The 20,797-nt window shown below is 51.6% G+C and overlaps 2 protein-coding genes across 11 annotated transcripts; one reads left to right on the plus strand and one right to left on the minus strand.

Annotated features, from left to right (window-relative positions):
- Window positions 1-79: 79 nt before the first annotated feature.
- On the plus strand, window positions 80-4,986 carry LOC133146718 (pro-opiomelanocortin-like). Of its 3 annotated transcripts, none has more exons than XM_061270710.1 (3): window positions 80-509; window positions 3,014-3,130; window positions 3,275-4,986. In XM_061270710.1, the coding sequence occupies exons 1-3, from the start codon at window positions 444-446 to the stop codon at window positions 3,803-3,805; spliced, it is 714 nt and encodes a 237-aa protein (XP_061126694.1). In that variant the 5' UTR covers window positions 80-443; the 3' UTR covers window positions 3,806-4,986. The 3 variants fall into 3 exon arrangements, with proteins under 3 accessions (XP_061126694.1, XP_061126696.1, XP_061126695.1); XM_061270712.1 differs by lacking the exon at window positions 80-509 and adding an exon at window positions 622-2,638; XM_061270711.1 differs by lacking the exon at window positions 80-509 and adding an exon at window positions 626-2,634.
- Window positions 4,107-20,180, minus strand: LOC133146716 (protein EFR3 homolog B). 8 transcript variants are annotated; one of them, XM_061270704.1, is made up of 26 exons: window positions 19,955-20,180; window positions 18,104-18,212; window positions 17,063-17,226; window positions 15,489-15,552; window positions 14,944-15,082; window positions 11,061-11,137; window positions 10,868-10,995; window positions 10,640-10,790; window positions 9,779-9,900; window positions 9,539-9,688; window positions 8,910-9,044; window positions 8,557-8,635; window positions 8,106-8,478; window positions 7,918-8,029; window positions 7,799-7,850; window positions 7,562-7,734; window positions 7,370-7,445; window positions 7,131-7,292; window positions 6,939-7,070; window positions 6,766-6,833; window positions 6,570-6,697; window positions 6,386-6,477; window positions 6,250-6,298; window positions 5,397-5,503; window positions 5,234-5,283; window positions 4,107-5,155 (listed from the first exon to the last, which is right to left on the minus strand). In XM_061270704.1, the coding sequence occupies exons 5-26, from the start codon at window positions 14,948-14,950 to the stop codon at window positions 5,050-5,052; spliced, it is 2,529 nt and encodes an 842-aa protein (XP_061126688.1). In that variant the 5' UTR covers window positions 14,951-15,082; window positions 15,489-15,552; window positions 17,063-17,226; window positions 18,104-18,212; window positions 19,955-20,180; the 3' UTR covers window positions 4,107-5,049. The 8 variants fall into 8 exon arrangements, with proteins under 8 accessions (XP_061126688.1, XP_061126686.1, XP_061126689.1 ...); XM_061270702.1 differs by lacking the exons at window positions 17,063-17,226; window positions 18,104-18,212; window positions 19,955-20,180 and adding an exon at window positions 15,660-15,847; XM_061270705.1 differs by lacking the exons at window positions 15,489-15,552; window positions 17,063-17,226; window positions 18,104-18,212; window positions 19,955-20,180 and adding an exon at window positions 15,660-15,847 and having other exon boundaries at window positions 14,944-15,076.
- Window positions 20,181-20,797: the final 617 nt, after the last annotated feature.

Raw genomic sequence — 20,797 nt, forward strand, 5'->3', positions numbered from 1 at the left:
ACATCTACTACACGCTGGCCGCCCACCCTTAAATATCCCAACAGGAGGTGGTGGCGAGCAGTAGTCGTTCTCCGCCACATCCGGATCAACTTTAGAGTCGCGACATTTGTTTGGTGAGAACAATAAGCGAATGCTTATGGAATTATATTTTGGATAGATGGATGGCATTTCTTCTCAGCCCACCCAATGAAAAGGGTTAGGCGCCCTTTGAAAGGTGAACACGCTCAAGCAAGTCTACGCAATTCCCTAGCTTTGGCGAGCACCATGAAGGCAGCAGGCAGTGACATCCCAAGGCAGAAATGTGAGGAATGCGGGGCTCCTCGTCCAAGACCACCTCCTGCCTGCTTTCGGGCTTTTCCACACAAGTGCAACAAGGCATTGATCTCCTCCCGCTTCTCTAATTGAGTTACAACTCGATTGGAGTCATCGCTTGTCTTTGGACTATGTGCAAACACAGTGGGGAATTTTGTGATTCAAAAAAGTCTTCCTACCTTCGCAAATTTTGGGAGGTAATTGAATTCAATTTTTGTATACAGTATTTGTTATTCTTCTTATTGACTTTTTAATTGGGTAAATAGCCAACGTCTCAATGTCAATGTTTTGGTCCCCCCCCCCCTCCCCAAAAGAAAACGGTGGCCCTTTTCTGAACACTAACGCGCTTTTTATTTGTGACTAAATGACGACACCTTGTGGCTAACACGAGTACTGCTGCGTCCCAACTCTTTCAGGCCAAAGATGAATATATTTAAGAATGCATTCTTAAATATTATTTACTGATGGGGTAAGTCGTTTGTCTCTCCATGCCTGTACTCTACTGCCACCTGCTGATCAAGTTGGAGTCGCAATGAATGAAGCATTCTTACATTCTCTTCATTGGTCTCTTTTTCAAGTGCAATCCTATGCAAATTTGCTACTAGCACCATCCTGTCGTTCAAATCGATAGACGCTGAAAGCAACGTACATAAGCAGATTGCGGCAAGAAGGACATGGCAAATATGATGTGTGTGCGTGACTGCTCTTGGCAGCACAACAGAATGTTCTGATGTTGGAGCACGACGGCGACCGTGGGCTCACACGTGCAATTGACTCCGACATGTGCTGACCATTACGGTCTGTTTTTCATTCTGGTTTACGTGCCCTGTAAACATGGGCTTCAGCTTCGCTTTTACAACTAACTAATATTTTGTTTTGAGGTATGTGCACACAAACTTTATAAGAGGGATTCAAAACAACAAAGTGATCCTCATTAAATATGTAAAAGGAATGCATCATAATGTGTATTAAAGTTGATCTCTTTGTATGTTGCATATAATCACATTGTTCTCCAAATGACACGTGGAAAGTCAAAGAAATGAAGACAACAAAACATATCAACCACATAGTACGTAAATACTAAAAAAATGAACAATATCATTCATTAGCTTCACTTGTATTACGAAGAATTTGGAAATGTGGTCAAAGAAGTTGCATCATCGAGTTTCACATTCCCACAGGGTCATTTTGCTTTCAACTAACCAACTAAATATGTCAATTGAAAACAGACTCATTCGAGACTAAGTTCCAGCTTTCCTTGGAGCATTCTTTTGCTCAAATTAGATTGTCCCCAGGCAGCCAAGGCGTACACAAAAAATCTCTTTTTACAATCTATTTAATGACATTGTTATTGTTTTCATGAAGTGTATTATTTTTGTCAAGCTGTTTGCATTGTTAAGAACAAATCTCAAACGGCATGCGGTCGGTCGGTCGGCCGGTCGGCCGCACACATCGCTTTTGATATTCTCCGCTCGACCGCTCATCAAAATCAAACTCAGGGGTCAGAGCAATAGTCAGGTTTCCGAACAGCGCGTTCTCCTCCGGAAGACGCTAATGGCGTTCCTTTACGTAAGGCGAACAAGCTTTGGGCCTGGAATGCGCGACGTGGTCAAGGGGTGCGTTGTTCTTTGCACGGCTTTAAAGGACGGACGGGGCCGATACACTCGCAATATCAAACGTGAACGCGAGCTCTCGGTAATTGTGGAGCAGAACGGATCGGGCAGAAGCTTTTCATTTCACCCTTTGCTTCGAAGGAGCACCGAGCAAAGACAGAAAAGCAAAATAACAATGCCGCAAGATTCTGGCCTAGTTCTTTTTCCAAAGCACTCGAGTCGTGCATGAACTGGAGCTCGTCCCGGTCCACTTTGAGCAGCCGAGTCATACAATTGGAAAGATGTTACATGGTTAATATTAAACATGACTAACAACAATGTGGCCGGCCGGCTGCAGGTCAACTGTCAAGTCACCACGCTGATAGAAAAAAGAAAAGCTTTGTGGGCTAAGGTGGCGAAACGTGCGCGCGCACACACACATACACACACGCACACACACGCACAGAGCGAGAGAGAGAGAGAAAATGATGCATTGTTCCCCCGCCCACGTGGAGTGGGAGATCCCTCGCTCGCACAAAAAAAACACCCACCCACCCCGAGGCCTCCAGGAGCTCTATAAAAGGAGCAGAGCGGGGAGAGCCTCTCGAGCTGATGGCAGCTGCGAGGAAGAGGAGACGAGTCGCCGGGCAAAAGGAAGAAAAACTCATAGGAGCTTAAACAACAAATATAAAAAAAGAAAAAAAAAAAAAACCCCGAAAGACCAGAATCGGTAGGTAAATGTCTCCTTCTTCTTTTTGCTTAGCAGGGATGAGTGCCAAATCAGATGATTGCTTTGCCTTTCCGTAGCTATATTCTTCTTCTACAAAACGTAGTCATGATTAATAAACGCAAGCATTTTCAGACACGGTGGGGGGAGCTGAAGCAGTTGCGCAAGCCATCTGCAATATTCCAGTCAAAGCCGCTCGCTCGTCAATGTTTGCAGAGTTCAGTGGGATCGGCATAGGAAGGAGAGCGTTATTTTGGGGGCTTTACATGTTGTCAAAATGGATGTGGGTTGTTGCGCTGCAAAAAGCCAAGACACCCAGCTACCTACCTAGCTAGCACAGATGCCATTTGTCCGGCTTGACGCTTTGCTCTTTCTTCTGAAGCCCAGCAACATGGAGTGTCCGTGTTGGTTGCTGGTGGCGCTGGTGGCCTTCTTGTCCATTCCGGCCTTGGGCTCAGAGTGCTCCAGCTGCAAAAAGATCAACAGGGGGAGGCTGCTGGTGAGCTCATCTGCCAACGTGTGTTTGTTTCAACGCACCTTGCCCGTCACTCCGTCTAACCTCAAACGCCAGTCGTGAAGGATCAACGGGTGGAATGGAATCTTCTTGACTCTCGCTGTGTTTTCTGTCATGGCCTCCGTTCAGGTGTGCCTGGAACTCTGCAAGTCAGCCAGCCAGATGGGGCGTCCGGCGCTCAGCATCAGCGAGGAAAAGGAACTCTCCTCCACGTTGGAGGCCAGGCCGGCAGAAGGGCGGCGCTCGTACCCCATGGAGCACTTCCGCTGGAGTCAGCCCTCCAGGAACGGGACCCGGAAAGGCCGAGCGGGCTCTCATCACGCCGAGAGGAGCTATTCCATGGAGCACTTCCGCTGGGGGAAACCCCCCGGCGGGAACATGACGCCCAGACCCAAGCCGGGACACAAAAGCGCCAAGCGAAGGCACTCGCCATGGGGCAAACTCCCCAACCGCAAAGCGCTCAAAGGCTCTGCCTTCCCGAGCGAGCCGCCTCGGCGTCCCGGCGCCAAGGACGCCAAGGACGCCGATCGGACGCCGGCGAGGCCTCAGGAGAGGAAGCGGGGGAGTCCCCGAGATGGCCACGTGAAGAATGCTCAGCGATCGCTGACCGGCATCTTCGGGGACATTCTTCTCAAGGATGTGCAGAGGGTCGTCGGCTAGCTGATTTTTGCATGTTGCTATCAATCCCTTTTGCTCTTTGTCTTTCTCGTTCCTTGTTGTAAAAGTCTTGACTGAGCGAACTCAAGCCCGGATGTGGGCCTACGCCTCAGTTTATGCGGCCGCCCAAACCATCGACTAATGTACTGGCTGTGGGACAAGTTGAAGTAGAAGTGGACTAGGCTAGTAAGCCTTGGCCTTGTTTGTAAACAAAATAAAAAATGCCAGTGAGTTCCTGACAATTTAATACATTTCTTTAAGCATGGCAGTGCCAAATCTGACTGGAAAAAGACAAGGGAAGGGCTTCTTCTGTGGACTGGTAACTTTTATTGTCTAGCACATCACAGGAGCATGCAAGGACAGGACAGGACAGGACAGGACAGGACAGGACAGGACAGGACAGGTCAGGTCAGGTCAGGTCAGGTCAGGTCAGGTCAGGTCAGGTCAGGTCAGGTCAGGTCAGGTCAGGTCAGGACGGACGCAGCGAGCGCTAAGGCATTTTTCCGTCCCCAAAAAGTCAAGCTGCCTTCGTCACAAGGTCCTCCAGTTTTTAAAGTGCAAAGTTCACAGAAGGGGTCTCGGACCTGCACAAGCACTACGTGGTCGACAGAGCTATCCGGAACGAGACGACAAAATGACTGACACAAGTCACGCTTGGTGGACACAAACGGGAACGACCGGAGAGTCACGACACGATCCGCAAACGAGATTCGAGGGAAGTCGGCACGGGGACAGACGTGCCGTGCCGTTGGTGGGAGACTAAGCTGATGCCAACGAGAGGCAGAGAAGAGACGGAGCGTCAAATTTGAGTTCCTATAAAATAGATACGCGTGTACACGCACGCACACACTCGGAGTAGATGTTGACTGTACACGAGCTGAAAGATTTGAATGCTTTCTGCCGGGGGGACCCTGTACTCACAATGAGCTGTTGAGTGACTTCTTATCCTACTGTTAAAAAGGAATGTGAAAAATAATAAAGGAGGATCAAATCATGGCCGCCCTCCCCCAGCACGATGAGAGAATTGGCAATATGTCAGCACTACAACAAAAAAGCCCCATATTAAATCAGTCCAGAAAATGGAAAAGATTGTCCACAACATTCCTACATGGCGAGCGTGACAAAATGTGGCTTGTTATCAAAGTTTTTGGCTTGCAGCAGCGGCACGTTATTTCCTTTTTGCCCTGCCTCGCCCAAAAATGGTTTGCCCCGGAAGAGAACAAGAAGAGCCGAGTAACCTTGCCTCCTCAATATACGCAAAGGTCGGGAAACTTCATCTCGTAGAGGGGCACCGAGCGAGTCTGGCTCGGGCCGTAGCCGGATGCTACGGTGCCGGACGGGCTGGGCGGGGGCCTGAGAGGGAGGACACACGGGGCCGTCCGTCATTGTCTCGGAAACGGACTCGTACGGCGTTTTGTGGTTGTGGCTCACCTGATTGTGAGCTCAAAGATCTGGTTGAGTTTGCTCTGCAGCAGCGTGGCCTGAGCGAGACAAAACAGCAAACAGCGGCGGCGGTGGGTAGTGAGACAAAAAGCGGAGAAAGAGAGGACCCAAACAAAATTAAAATAAAACAAAACCACGGTCTTTGCTGTACCCGAGCACCGCAATGGGCAGCGATCTCCTCAAAGGGAGCTTTCTGGAACTTCTCCACCACTTGCCTCCTCCGCTCCCGCTCCTGTTCCTCCATACCCACGCTGTCCACTAGGGGGAGACAGAAACGAGTCAAGAATCACCTCAAGCCATGGAAGGATTTTGAGGAAAGCAGCAATTTGATTCTTCCCGGACAGGATACCTGGCATTTTCATTCTAAACAACTTTTTGGACGCAGCTCCAAGATTGTTTTCCTAAAACGCTTCCATCTTTGAGCTGAGTCCAGCAAGATGCGGCGGCGGCTCCCGCTGCTATCTGGGCCAAGCATCAGCTGTCTCAACACTCGTCAGTGTTTGATTACACCATAAAAGAGGAGGGGGTTAACTCCCCAAACGGAACAAGCCAATTCATTTGGTTTTGTTTTGCCTGTAGACCCAAACCATCTGGCTGAGACGTGAACAGCATTTGCTCTTTTATGCTGGACACATGTGGCCCTGATGCCGCTAGTACTTTGGAGGAGATCAAAATGGATTCATGAAGAGAAGACTTTAAGATGAAATGAGTTTGACATGGTCGGGAGAGATTGATTGATGCAGATGAGGTCCTTGGAGCACGTCGCCTCCTCCTTTTTGTCAAATGTGAGCCGAGCAGAGTCAACGTTTTGCGCTCGAAGCAAACTTCCTCTCGGCTCTAAAAGGATTCAAGTGCAGCAAATGGAATGCGCCGGCGCCAAAGCGACCATTGAAACAAATACCAGATGTTTGTTTTCCTTCAACAACAATAAAGCCCGAAAATTTACAGCCACGGCTCGGCAATTGAGATGTTTCCGCCTAACAGTGCGTATGGAGTGTGAATACCGATGGCGTTCTTCAAGGTTTCAAAGGTGATCTCCTCGGCGGGGGTCCGCTGGGAAAACAGAAAGAGACGCAGCGTGACGGGAGCCGCGATTGAGCCGGCGCAATGGTTACGGCACTCGTGACTTTTGGCTCCTACCTCTTCTTTCTCGGGACTGTTTCGGGACTCCACTTCCACCTGGAGCGAGATGGTCTCCCCGATGCTCTTTCTCTTGGACAAGCGGTCCTCATCTTCACGCAGCGGCAACGGCCAAGAAAGAAGAAGGATGCTGAAAAGCCGATCGGCCGGCCGAATAAACGCAGGCGTCAGCCAGTCCCTTTACCCGTGTACTGAGGGATGTATGGGGTGGCCAGTCGCTCCGTGTTGTAACCGCTGCCTCCGAGGACTTCCGTGATCTTGGACTGAAGGAACAGCATGCCGCCTTCCACTTTGTCAAGCGAGGAGGGGAGTCTAGGAGAGGCCGGGAGAAAAGAGGAGAAGGAGTCACGGGGAAAAGAACACGTGTGGCGCCGACGTACCTGGGCACATCCGCAAAGACGTCCTCGGGCAGCAGGTAAGGACTTTCCTTCCGTCTCACTTCGATCACCTGACAGGGTGGGGAAAGGAGAGGAGTCAAGCGAGCGCGACCGACGCACGGACGGACGGACGGACAGGGAACCTTTGGCAGCCCGCGCTAGGCGAGCCAGCCCACCTCGTGTATGTGCTGGCAGAAGGCGGGGACGGTGGTGAGCTGGCAGATCAGGTTGAGGTAGGCGGCGGCCAGGGCGTGCATTGCGCAGCGGTTGTAAACGGCCAGCGCCTCATCCGTGGACAGAGCCAGGTCCTAGGGAGGGGAGGAGAGTAAGAAGCCCTGCGGAATGGATCCCCTCCCTCCCGTGGATACCTGCAGAGCAAGCGCCAGGCGAACGAGGTCCACCACCACTTCTTCGTTGGCCAGCTCCACGCTGAGAAGACCCAGCAAGGCAAAGAGACTCTCATAGTGGCGCCTGCCGCTGTTCTGCTCTTTGCAGCCCAGGTAGATGTGCCGGTAGAGCTGCTGGCCGTGCTGGCCACAGACAGACAGACGGAAGGGGCGGCTTCGAGACGCACGCTCCAAAAGACTTCCCGAACTGCTCGCGCTACCTTTTTCATGAACAGGTTGTCCTGTCTGGAGCACTTGTCCACTTTCAGCTTCAGCACAGAGATGTCGCTGATAATACTGCAAAAGCAATGTCAGGCCGAGGTCGGTCGGATATCGGGCTCCGAGCGCCGCCCGATCCGAGCCGAGCCGAGGTCGGTCGGCGAGCCGAGCATCGCCGAGCGCCACCTACGCACCTCATGTTGGAGAATTTGGGCCGGTTGTCGTGCCTGTCGATGAGACTGAGGAGGATTTGGAGCACCAGCAGCCGAACCTCGGGGTCTTCGGTCAGGGAGAACGAGAGCAGAGGTTCCAGGAAGGAGCTGGGCAGAGCCGTCAGCATGTTGGTGGTCTGGAAGCCCGCCGTCACCTGCAGCCACGACAAAGCGGTCGGAAGCGTCTCCACCGCTCAACGGTGTCGCGTGCGCACTTACCTGGACCAGTGACTTGAGTAACATCACCTGAATCATCCTGGTAACCTCGGGCCTGGCAGAGGATGAAAAGCATGAAGAAAATCAGATTCCCAAAAGCGGCACAAGGAGGCGCCGCCTACCAAGAGCCCGAAGAAGGTAGCAACGGGTGAACACCGGGAACAGGGATCTTGCCCATGATGAAGAGCATGACTTCCGACCTTTGGTAGGTGGGCAAAGTGTTGGCAAAGGAACCTGAAAGGCGCAAAGAAATTGCAAGTCAATGGTGTGGGAAAGACTCCAAAGAAAAGGAGCACAAAAGGCCACTCGCCGATGGTTCGGATAACGGCTTCCTGCAGCTGCCTCTCCTCGTGAGCTTTGATGATCTTTGTGCCGATGTTGGCGCTGCCGTCGTAGGAGCCGGTCAGCTCGTAGTCCACGCTGAGACGCAGTTGGCGCAGTAAGGTGTTGAACACCTCCAGCACGGTGGGACCTGCAAGGGGCCGCAAAAGCGGGTGAGCGACACAGCAGACGGCTCCACGCGCGCCCGGCCGCCCAATCTTCGGACCGACGGAGCCGCTGGCGGCGATGGCGGCCGCCTCCAGCAGAACCTCCACGATGCCGGCTCGGACGGTGGCCGAATTCTTGCTGTTGGCGTCCAGGTGACCCAGGAGTTGCTGAATGACCAAGTGCGAGTGCTGCGACTGAGGGGGGGTTAAAAAAAGAAGAAGAAATCACGTCCCATCGACAGCGTAGCAAAATCCGGGCGTGGCGGCGCTTACCTGAATGGAGTACATGATGATTTTAAAACAACGCACAGCGAAGGTCTTCCCCTGCCATAGAGCGTGATTGTCCAGATGCCTTTGGGGACAAAAAAAAAGAAAGATGTCACATCTTATATTAGCGTCGCCAAGACATCAGCGCTCTGACAGAGATGCCACGCCGGGCGTCGCGCAATCCATCAAACAGCATCAAGGTCACTTGCAACGCGGCAGCTGCTCCACGCAGGGAGTGGTGTGGGGGGGGGGGGGGGGAGGGGAGGGATAAATGACCGCAGACAAGGACAGCCACGGGCCGCAGTAGAGAAAATGGAAGCTTAGCTGGCCGATGAGGTCGGTCGGGCGTTCCATCTCACATGAGCACGGGGGTGACGGCATTCTTGATGTTTCCGTAGGCTGCTCGGCCCAGCAGCTCCCTGAAGCAGCGCTCCGTCAGCTCCGCCGGGCTCTCCTTCTCCTTGTCCGACGGTTGCGATGGAGACGGCGAGCGACTGGTGGGGAGCCGGTTCAAGGGTCAACGGTTTGCAAAGCTCAACATTGCGTGGGAGCATTTTTTTTTTTACACGGAAGTCATCATGTTAGTCAATTTGTTCCTCTATCTGAGAATGTTGAAATGTCCCACCCGGAGATTCAAAGGAGGTTTCATGACAGGGACAGATGTAAAGCTGGAAAAGATTAGCCTTTCCCAAATCTAATTCATGGGAATTGGCACATGTCAAGGGCCACCCCGTTTTGTTTCCTTATTCAGCGTGAGCCTCATCGGGCGGGCCGGCGCGCACAGAACAACGTGAGCGAAATAAGATTTGTTTTTTCACTTTGTTGACGTGCGCAAAATGTCTGAACATGTGCGCGGGAATTAACAAACGCCATCTGCGAGCCTGCAGCCATTACGCCGGGAAGGGAAGTTGACGAGGCGCCATCTCGTGCGGGTCGGGCGCTTTCACTTTCTGGCCCTTCCTCCTATCTGCATAACGTCCACATTTACCTCTCCGTGCGCTCGCTACACTGCAAGTTGAACAGCAGCGACGGGACGATCTTGTCCATGTGCTGAGGATCCCAGATGTTAGCTTGAAGCTCGTCGTTGACCGTCTTCCTCACCACGCCCTGAAGGCCCTTGATGCCCGCCATCCGGATCCTGATGTGATGACGAGACACGCGTTTGTTAGCGACGCGCACGTTAGCCCCGACGCTAACGAAGGCTGACGCCGAGGCGGGTCGCACTCACCTGGTGCGGATGTCGGGGTCCTCGTAACCCGAGTGGCACATCTCGCTGAAGCGCGACACAAAGAAGTCATAACTGCGATGGTAGGAAGGCGTGTCCTCCTCTATGTTGGCAAACTTGACAAACTGAAGGAGAACAAGATTAGGAGAGCATTTGTCAACCTTCCACATTGCTGACATTTAGCATCCGTCGCTGTTTTTCTCCTCATCTACGTTTGCAGTGATTGGAAAATGGAAGGAGCTCAGCAGTGTGTCCTTGGAAGAATTAAGCAGAGTGCGAGGCCGCCGCCGCCGCTTTCCAATGCCGCGGGAATTAACCTCTCAGCCGAGTCACGCCGCAAAAGTAAGTCACGTGTTTATGAAGCGGGCCCCCCGGAACGGAAAAAGGAGGTTAGCTCCCGTGCCGAGAAGAGCCCTCATTCCTCGCTGCAAGTCCGCTTGGCATCGGAGACTTGCTTAGGCTTTCAAAGCAGCAGCAGCAGCGGCACGCCTATCAAACGACATGAAATATTTACCCACATTCAACCTTTTGACAAAAGGCAAGCATCTGGCCCGAGCAGGCAGCATGACCTCACTCGGAAAAATAAAAGAAAAAAAGCACATCAATCCCACACACAGTCCTTTTGTTCACATATTACCACAACTGACGTCGAAGAGCTAGCGTGAGAGGCCGACGAAGCGCTCGGTCCTTGTCGCAAAAGCTTCAAATCAATGATCTGAATCTTATGTTCACAAACAAATAGGCCAATAGCAAGCCACCGCTCGGTGCCAACTCAACCCAAAGCATGCCAATGAGTCAGAAAGAACTTTTGGAGCTTGCTCGTGCGCTACGCCAGTAAAACCACGTCCACCTTTTGCCACCCACCGAGTTGGTTCCCAGGATTTGCAGATTGGGCTTGTCGGACTCCAGCAGCTTGCGCACCATCTTGAGGAAGCTCTCCACAAAGAGGTTGATGCTCTGGCAGTGGCAGGCCATCAGCAGCTGGTCCAGCGCTTCCATGGCGATGCACACGTAACTGAGGAACGTCGGACGGACGGACGGCCGTCAAAAGCTGTTCCGAAGGCAGCCGGCGGGTCGGTCGGTCGGGCTCACCCGTATCTGTGGCGCGCCACATCCCTGGACAAGCGCTCCGACAGGTACGCGCCGATACGGTCCAGCTTCTCTGGAGCCGACAGGGCGTAAAATGTCAGCTTCTCCATGTTGGCCTTCACCAGTCCATCCTAGAGGAAGAAAACATTTCGTTTGCTCGCCGGTCAGTACAGACGTTGTCTGCCGAGCTCCTCACCTCCGGGTCTTCGGGGAAAATGTTGTCCACCAGCCTCTTGTAGCGAGGCCTGAGAGCCCCGCAACAGCCGCACACCCCTGGAACACGTCAGACAAATTTCAAACAGTCAATCGATTGATTAGTCGGCAAAAGGATTCATTGATTATTGAAATGATCACAAGTTGGAGAGCCCAAAAAGAATTCCTCCCTCTGAACTAATGAACAAACGTCGCAGTATTGCTGTGATTTTTCTTTTCTTTTTTTTGCTAAATTTGGGAGTCTGTGATTGCGGCATTTTGGTTGGTTGAAGGATTCCTGCAGTGATGACTCATGAGGGGCTTCAGGGGAGCCAGAGCAAGAGAGAGCAGACACAATCAGAAGAATCCGAGACCACCAACGGCCCGCTTCGCATGATGTGCCCGAGAAGTGTCCGGTTTGAAGGGGCCGCTCGCGCAAAGGTCGAAGGCCAGCTCTTTTCCGTCCTTTCAGCGGGGCTTGCTATCGCGGCTGGAAATGTTAACACCACACCGAGACGCACTAGGAAGATTATCTATCAGTCCTGGCGTGCTTCCGAAACAGACCGTGCTCTTCATAGGTTTTGGAACAGCAACGACCGGTGCAGGCCCAACGCCTGCCTCCAAGAGCCGCGTCCTTGACAGAGTCACAGAATTTGAAGGCGGCTGGCTGCGCTTTGAGGGACAGGCACGCTCTTTGCAAAATCGCGCTCAAGAGGCGGAGCATCTATTCATAGCGCAGCCTGCTGCTGCGCTGCCATACGGTCATTTCATCCAAAAACCGAGAGGTGCTGGAGGTCATACAGTTGAATAAATAAGCGGGGGGGGGGGGGGGGGGGGGGGGGGGGGTGACGCACCGAGTGAGTCACGCTCCAAAGCTTCTTATTGCACCTCGGTCGGCTGTCCAGCGGTGAAAGCGTCATTTCCGGGTCAACGTTTCAGAGGCAACAGAGGGAGAGCCGCTCGCCGGGCCGGGCCACGACGACAATACAAAATACAAGCGGTGCGGCCCTGGCAATATCAATCATTTTCTGCGCACCTTCTGCTTCCTGCCCGTCGAGTCTTACGGCCGACACGCAGCCATTAGTTAACAGGAACGGAAGGAAGGACATCCATCATTGCACTTACGCAAGATGTCCCACACACGCGCGCACGCACACACTTGAGGCGGCTCAGCAAAACACATCTGCTACGGCCACACACAATCCGAAGTTTAGCAAGGTGGATTAGTGCCGATCCGACCCGATCGGACGCAGAGCTGCAGCCGTCCGTACACGATGCCCCCCACTCCCCTTCTGTGGAAGCAGCCAATCACGTGGCTATTTACATCTCCCTAATATTGGCCCAGCGTCATTAACAGCTTACAACATCCATTTCCCCCCCGGGAAGTAAGATTAACATTCCCCCATTAGGATTAAAGATGCAGCAGAAGGGGCACGGAAATTGGGCCGAGAGCACACGGGACCCACGTTTCAAAGAGGAACCTTTGGAGACTCCTGCCTGTCGGGCGAGACCAAATGCTGCAGCTAGGACTTTTGGAATGGCACTCGACCTTCACGTGCAAATTCATCCTCGATTCAAAGGCTGCTTCGGGACACACCAGATGCAAGCAAGTGAAAGAGCAGAGGATGAAGAGGATGACGATGAAGACGGACATCGGCTGCCCGTGTCATTCTGGCCACTTTGGCCGACAACTTCCATTCACGCAGAGTTGGCAGACACACACCACACGCACGCACAAACCCCAAATTATGAGTCACGAGGGTCGCAAAACTAGGTCGAGTTGAAAAGGATGCGGCAGATAACACTTGGACCTCGGCGCTGACCCACTCGGATGGTGTCACGGAGCGCAATGTTTGAGCAGCGCGCTGAACTTTGTACAGGAAGCGGACGCCTCGGCCAAGGAAATCTTGATGATGTGCTCGCCAAGACGTGCCATTAAATGGGACAAAAGGGGGGGGGGGTTACAGCGGCACCAGCGCACGCTTCCTAGCTGCAGCCCGCAACTGACCGCTGAGCCAGAGTTTGCCTGAGCGCAACGCGGGCAAGGAAAAGGGCAAAACTGATGAGGAGGCACAGAAATAAAACGCGGCAAAGTGGCAGGCAGGCAGGCAGGCAGGCAGGCAGGCAGGCAGGCAGGCAGGCAGCCACGCAGGCAGGCAGGCAGGCAGGCAGGCAGCCACGGCTTTTCCGATCTGCCTTCCCGTCATGCACGACGAGGGCGGGAATGCGGACAAACAGGCGGCGACACGCTCGCGTCACGCTCGCTGGCTTTCCTCCCAAGTGACGATAAGATGCCTTCTTCTTACCGTACATGGAATGTGATGCCAGAGAGCCACCGCTGCTGCCGCCGCCGCCGCCGCTGCTCGTGTTTGCTTCCAGCGGGTTCGCTCACTCGTGCGCTTGCACACGCGCACTCGCGCTTGCACACGCGCACTGCTATGCCAACACACACACGCACACACTCTTGGGGATTAATGCCTGCCTGCCTGCCTGCCTTGCACGTGTGCTTGGAGCTAAGAGCCAGGCAGGGGGAGGAGCACGTTGATTGGTGCAGAGGCTGTGTCCACGCCACGCCATGAATTACACACACGCACATACAAACGGGGAGCGCGAGGCACCGTCACAGAGAAGCATGCCGGGATGACCTTGGATTTTCCCGTTTGTCTTCAGGCCCCACCCACACACGCATCGACGTCCATATGGAATAAAGCCGAGCAAATGAGTGAAACGACGCCACTTCATGACGGTGTGAATTTTCATTGGATGAAAATGTTGCTTATGACAAAGCGCGACGACTTAAGCGAGCGCAAGTGAGAATACAAAAGTTGTGCCTGCGAGTGATGACCAACGCACCGGCTGCCATCTCTAAGCCTGAGGGCCATTTAGTGATGCGAAGAAAGAAGACGTTCTCTGGGTTACAGTCAACCCTCAGCATTGGCTGAATTTCAAGTCATCCTTTTTTGTTCGCTTTGAAAGAAGACATTCTAGGCGTTACAGTCAACCCTCAGCATTGGCTGAATTTCAAGTCATCCTTTTTTGTTAGCTTTCTGGGCTTTTGCAGTCCACAGACGAGTCCAAATTGACGGCGGCGGAAGCGAACTAGCAATCTGACAGTGTCTGCTCGCCATCCGAGTCTTGATGCAGAAGCATCTGTAGAAGGCCGCGCTTACCCTTGGCGGCTCGATGGTCGAGTAGCGTGCGGCAGTCCGGTGCCAGCCTCCGAGAGGCCGGGACGTCGCCGGCCGCGGCGGCCGAACCCATGCGCGGCTATGCCAAAGTTGCTCCAGAGGCTGGCAGAAAGCCGGCGGTTGTGCCAACGTCGCCTAACTCGGCAATATTTAGCGCATAGGCGAGTATTAACGAGACGGGGGAGATTAGCGATTAGGCCGGCAGCTTTGCTGTCACGCTCACTGTCAAGGCGTTCCTCTGTGTCTCATTGATAAACATCTCAACGAGAACAATGGGCCTCTCTATCCGCCGCAAGTGTCACTCTGGACCAGGGAGAGACAAAAGAGCGAGCGAGCGAGCGTGCCTGCCTGCGCGCGCACACCCACCCACCGACCGACAGGCCAAAGCATGGCAAAGTCGGTGGCTTTGGCATTCGCAGAGAAGGCCACTCGCGTATGATAATCCGGTCGCCGAAACCATGGGAAAGTCGGTGGCTCCAGGATTCACAGAGAAGGGCACTCGTACGATAATCTCTTACCATTGACTGTCCGTCCACCATGTTCAATATTTACAAATCTTGTAGCGGAGCACACGGAAGCAAACAACCATTTGCAGCGCCAAGTGTTGTGATATTTATTGATGGAGCGAGCGAGCGTCTGTCTGTCTGTCTGTCTGCCTGCCTATGTTGTGGCTGGCTTGGCTTTGACGTCAGAGCTCACCTGTCATGATGGACGTCAGCCGCTAGAGGGCGGTTGACTTGGAGCGTCGAGGTGACCGAAAGAGCTGAGCCACTCGGGCGCCCGACTGACGCTTCAGCTTGGCGAAGTCAGTCAGGAAAACCGCGGGCTGTCCCTTGGCCTGTGGAAGTTGTGGATAAGGCAAAATTAGCCGACTGTGGAAACATGCTAACGTCAATGGGAACAGGAGAATAAATGGCACACTCGTCACGTATTACGACGTTGATACGGACGGTTGAGGTATTCAGATAGAAATGGCTCAGGATACGCTAGTGTTGTGTGGTAAATGTGTAGCTGTCTGTGTTTAGCTCGTTACTTTGGTTGACATTCTCACACTTCTCGGTCTTTATTTTCCCAACATACTTTAGCCTTGCTTCATCCGTCAGCGGGACCAGTGTCATAAAATATGAACAATTGTACACGATGAAATGCCATTGATGGACTGCCACTAGCCAAGCTCGGGTAGGGTAGGCTAACCACCACCACCACCACCACTAACTCAACTATTGTCAACATTTACGACTCACCATAAAAGGAAGACAATTAGTACCCACGAAGCCAGAGCTCCTCCTCTTCGATAAGTCGGACTTTCTACCAAAGATAAAAAGAGAACGGAAGAAGAATCGGCAAGCGATATAACTACACAGCTGTTTTACTTGCTCACACTGGAAAATATGAATCAGCCCACCACTACGCACATTGGAATATATGCCGTCCACGTTCATACATTCCAAAAATAACGCACGGTACGAAAAAAAAAAAAAAAAATCAATTCAAATATCGTAGTGAGTGAAGCCTAAACGTAATGACGGCATCATATCGGTTTCGTATTTGAACTAAAGTGACGTTGGTGAGTGTTGAGTTTTTTTTCTTCCACTTGAAGGCAGCAGTGAGTCGAGCTGGTACAAACCGGAAGTGTTCCTTAGTGTGAAACAGGTGTCTCGGTTTACGACGGTGAAAGAAACGAACATTTTCTCATAATGCAAATAAAATAGAAGACTTTTAGAGGTTGGACAACTCATTCCATGCAACATTAATATTTGTGTGACTAATCAGCGTTATATTTTCCATTATATATTTGTTTCTTTCCGCCAGAAATATCATCAGCGTTATATTTTCCATCATAATTTCTTTCATACATTTGTTTCTTTCTGCCAGAAATATAATCTTCATCCTCATCTCCTGGGGTCCGCGTCTCCTTTGGTCATTGGATATTTCGTTTGGAAACAGAGAAACTCAACTCATTATTTGATTTTGGTTTTAAAAAAAGAGACACCAAAATTGAAGTACAGATTGATTCTCTCGTTTGTTTTCTAGAGCGAGTAAGCAAAAGTCTACAAATAAAATGTCAATTTTAATTTCTGTAACTAAAATAAGATCTATATTTAGGACGAGAGGGCTTGACGATTTGTAGGGGTTCGCGGAAGTTGTCACAGCCGGCATTTCACGAACTGACCAGGAGATGGCGACAGCGTAACGTCTGTAAACTCGTTCTGTACAGTCAGGAGGCAGATTCACTTTCATGTCTTTTTTTTCTTTTTTTTTTTAAATAAAAAAGCCTTACTGAGCATTGTCTTGAAAAAGCTTGTCTCTAAATTGTCGTTTTTTAGTTAAAAAAAAAAAAGGCTTTAACAAATAAAACTTACAAGACAAAGCCTTACTATCCTAACCCTCGCCCCTCCTAAATAAAATAAGCAATGCAAATAGTGATTCCATTTAAAATATTAAGTTTAGAATAAAGGGAATAAAATATGCAGTGACAGACAATACATCGTGACAAAGTGAAAAAAATCATCAGGGATTCATTGCGCACCCAATACAGAGAGCGCCTTCTTGTGGACAAATCTTCCAAGTGCAAAGTTTTTTTAATTTCACATTGTCTGAACGAGTTAGTTTTAAACACGATACATGCAGAGTTATCCACCTCTGCGCGTCTGAAGCCTTTATCCAACCTTGCCCCAGTTAGCCCCCCCCCCCCCCCATTTAGTTATCATTTCAATTCCCCACTCTTTCAATCTAAAGACGTGTTCCTCCTGATTTTTTTCTCTTTTTAATAATGTCCAAGCAAAAGGGAGCCATGTCCCCCCGGCAGATTACTCACTCGTCTTTGGCGTCTCGTCTTGATTACATGGGCGGGATCTGATTTGATTTGGAAGAAAGCCCCCTGGTTTCCCGGGAGCCCGAGCCGATCTCTTTAGACCTTGGCTGGTGCGCCGTGTTGTTCTTGCGTTGCCCCGCACACATTGTGATCTTGATAAATATGATCTGGAAAAAAATGAGGGAGGGAAGAGAGAGGATTAGGTGAAGGGATTATAATTTCCAGTGATGAGGAATGATAAGAAACAATAAATCCTAAAGTAGATTTAGTTCTCAAGGAAAACCTGTTATGGAAAACAGAATAAGAGACGGACGGACGGGGCAGAGATATTAAATAGATACACAAGGCATGACCTGTTTCTAAACTTCTCTGGATGCATTTTGATTCCCTCTCTTTTTTGGACATTTAGCCTTGAGTCGCGTGCGTCGCTTTCTATGTAGCAAACGCGTGCAAAGTGGCGGTCAGGCTCACAAAGCGGCAGCTGCTAAGGCCTCGCCGTCGGGAGGCCGCCGCCCGCGTGTGTGTGTCAAATCCAGCCCGCTTAAAGGCCCTTTGCCACAGCGACGGCGGGAAGGACCCCGCTCACTTTGTCGTTCGTTAACCAGGGCTGGGCGGCAGCGCCGACTTGTTGCGATAATGGGGCGGACGCTCAATCGGAGACAATCTTCATCCGGCCCTTCCTGGCGTGGCGAGCCTCAAGTCTGGCCCCCGTGTCTCCACGTGGGGCGGGCGACGCCGGGCGTCTTAACCGGGCCCAAAGCCCTCATCTCTCCTCTGTTTATCCACGTGTGTGTGCGTGTCCCCAAACTGGGTTTAGCACCTTCGGCCCTCGGGCGCTTTACGAGCAGACGGCTGAGCTAATCTGTCGCCCTCCCTCTCGTCTCCTTCGGTCCCGTCTCCGGAAGCCTTTGGTTCATAGGCAGGAGCCCGATGACCATCTTGATGATTTGAAAGAGGGGAAGATCTCCGAGAGCGACCGGCGCTGCGTGATGCTGCACTCAGGCTGGGCACTTGGCGAGCGTGTCAAGTGGTCACTTTGTTTACCTCATCGTTTGCCTTCTTCCTCACAATTGGCGGCCATCTCCGTCTGCATTCTTTCCGTCTTCCAATTGCATCCATTTCAACCTCCTCGGCGCTGGCCTCTTCAGCTAAACTTAGAAGTGACAACAGTTGCGGGGTGACATCAAAGTCTAAATAAGAGCAGGACAATAGGCGGCGGCGGCGGCGCCGGCGCAGCGCTCGGGTAATCAAAGGAAGTTGGCCTGCCGAGTAGACAAATATTTTCCTTTGTCACTATATGTTTCGATGCACTAGAGTCGCTCCAACAAATGGGGGCCGTCGAGCTGTTTTCGTTCGGCGCGTACTCGAGCGTATCTCTCGCACGGCCGCCGCGCAAATGAGTCACGTGCGCAAGAATCTGCGAGGAGCCCCGCCGCCGTCTAATGCCGGCGTGGAGGGAGGCGCGCGCACTCGGTCACTCGGAGTGCGTCCGTGACTCACCAAGGGCACAATGGAATTAGTGCCATCCTCCGGCATGTGGCAGCTTGCTCTGGCTAAACGGTGTAATCATCGAGCCCCCCCCCCCGTACCAACTGGCGCCGATAACATTGTCTTAAGCTATACAAAAAAGATTTCCCTCTCCCTCCCTCCCTCCCTGCCTCCCACCATTGCGGTAATTATTGAATTAATGCAGATGGAGAGAGACATCTGCATGTTAAAGTGTTGGCCTCTCTCTTATGCACAGCAGATGTTCGCCTGTCATTTACTCAAATTATGCTGCACGGATACATGGAGGGAAAGAGCGAGCGAGCGAGCGAGCGAGCGAGCGAAAGTTCCTCGCCAAGGCGACATTGTCTCACAGTCGGCGGCCAAATTCACGTTGCAGCTGTTGGTCGAGTGAACAAATGAGCGAGCGAGGGCCGCTCGACTGGAGATTTCATCTTTGCTCTTTAAACGAGGGCAAGGGCCGTTAGAGTGGCGCAGGCACCCGAACGTCACGCTTGCATTTTGCAAAGCATTGTTGAAGAGACCAATGGGATTTGCTGCCACCTTGTGGTCTCTCGAAGCAATTACCAGCTTTTTGGGGTGGCATGATCTTCGCCGGTGGCTGGCAGCAGAAGCGCCGAACCTCCGTACACTGTGATGACGAGGAAGTAGACCTTCCAGTTGAAGGCGTCGTGCCCTCCTGAAGATTATTCGAAGCCATTTGGAGACACGGAAGCGAGGGCCTCCGCGTACACGTGCATCGCTGACCTTCTCCTTGGGATTATGTCCCAGGTCGGTTTGCCTGCTAGCTCTGGATTAGGCTTGATAAAAACATCCTTGTATTATTATTATTATTATTTTTTTTTTTCTCCTGTGCTTATTGTGTTAATACTCTGGGGCGGGCGGTTCGCCCTCTAAAAGCTCAGGCCCCGTGCCTGCCTGCCTGCTTTAAGGTAATCTTCTTCCACTTGAGCTTTTAAAATGTTTTAGGGAGGCGCTCTGCTCTGCTCTGCTCTGCTCTCTTTTGTGTTCTTTACTCCTTGGTGCGAGGTAAATGACATTTGATGAGGAATCCAAAGTGAATATCAGGGGATGCTTTGAGAATAATTGTCAGTTTTTGTCTATGTGAAGCCCTGCTTGTGATTTAGGGTTATACAAATAAACTTGACTTGAAGATCTGGTGTAAGATAGTAAAAGATCGGATGATTTGATTTCTGCTCATCTTTGCGTTGAATCCAAATGCATCATTATACATGGGGGCGCACTATACACGGAAAAAAACGGTACTCTTGTGTGACTTGACTTTGGCTTTCTGTCTCGCCAAGCACAAGTGTCAAGACTTCCCTTTTCTTCAACAAGACCGTTAGGCATGGAAACAATCGTTTAGGAAGTAAGCCCTTACTTACTTACCGCGGTCGTTCCCTTTTCGGCTTGATGATGAAAATGACGCCAACATTAAGCAGGGCTCGGTGGCTTCCATTAGAGCTGACCAAAAACGACCTGTTTCATTCTTGGAAGATTCGCCATTGTTGCCACGACGCATTTACTTCAACAAATCCAAATCAAAAAGACTTGCTGATTGGTGCCGCGGCCATGTTTTTTCCCTCCTTCTTCTTCTTCTGTTTCTTCTTCTTCCGTTTTATGACTGTTGGCAAACGACGTGCGTAACCGTACCAGACATGGCGAATGAGTGGCGACAAGCGGAACTACGAGTTTCACGTTGAAACATAAATCAATCGGATGATGGCTTCATTATTATCATCACGTTTCGTAGCTCTGGCCACATTTGTGTCGACTTGTCACATCCGATTTTCTTTCATTGATTCGTCATTGCTCTCTCTCTATGTTTATATCTGATTTCTCATTGGAATGACGACTTGAAATTTGGTTTCCGGTCACTCAGTCCACGCGCACGCGCACGCGCACACAGGCATCCACCGGCATTCGCCAGTGGAGTCAGCACAACTTCCTTCTATTCTCGATGCTTTCTGCGGATCATTGCCAGTTATCACTCTTAACTCGGGCTGATCAGACTTTACTTTTGTGACCCAGATGTTAAGGAGTTCCATTTATCAGATGCAGCACAAGGCGGGGAGGAGGTGGGATGGATGAGCCGGCCGGCCGGCCAGCCAGCCAGCCGGCCGGCCAGCCAGCCAGCGGCCAAAATAGCCGCCGCAAGCTTGGAGAGATGAGATGGAATGGACCTTATTTTTGGGGGGGGTTAGCACGGTAAGGAGCTCAGCGTGGAAAGAG

Source organism: Syngnathus typhle, linkage group LG22 (assembly GCF_033458585.1).
Source record: "Syngnathus typhle isolate RoL2023-S1 ecotype Sweden linkage group LG22, RoL_Styp_1.0, whole genome shotgun sequence".
NCBI lineage: Eukaryota > Metazoa > Chordata > Actinopteri > Syngnathiformes > Syngnathidae > Syngnathus > Syngnathus typhle.

Bases quoted from the DNA above. Each gene is read 5' to 3' on its own strand.
- LOC133146718 (XM_061270710.1), top strand. From the start codon at position 444: ATGTGCAAACACAGTGGGGAATTTTGTGATTCAAAAAAGTCTTCCTAC. The intron at 510-3,013 runs GTAATTGAATTC...TTTCTTCTGAAG, and splicing joins ACCTTCGCAAATTTTGGGAG to CCCAGCAACATGGAGTGTCC. The intron at 3,131-3,274 runs GTGAGCTCATCT...GCCTCCGTTCAG, and splicing joins TCAACAGGGGGAGGCTGCTG to GTGTGCCTGGAACTCTGCAA.
- LOC133146716 (XM_061270700.1), bottom strand. From the start codon at position 14,317: ATGGGTTCGGCCGCCGCGGCCGGCGACGTCCCGGCCTCTCGGAGGCTG. The intron at 9,045-9,538 runs GTAAATGTGGAC...GCTCCCCACCAG, and splicing joins TGTAGCGAGCGCACGGAGAG to TCGCTCGCCGTCTCCATCGC. The intron at 7,446-7,561 runs GTGCGTAGGTGG...TTGCTTTTGCAG, and splicing joins CCCAAATTCTCCAACATGAG to TATTATCAGCGACATCTCTG.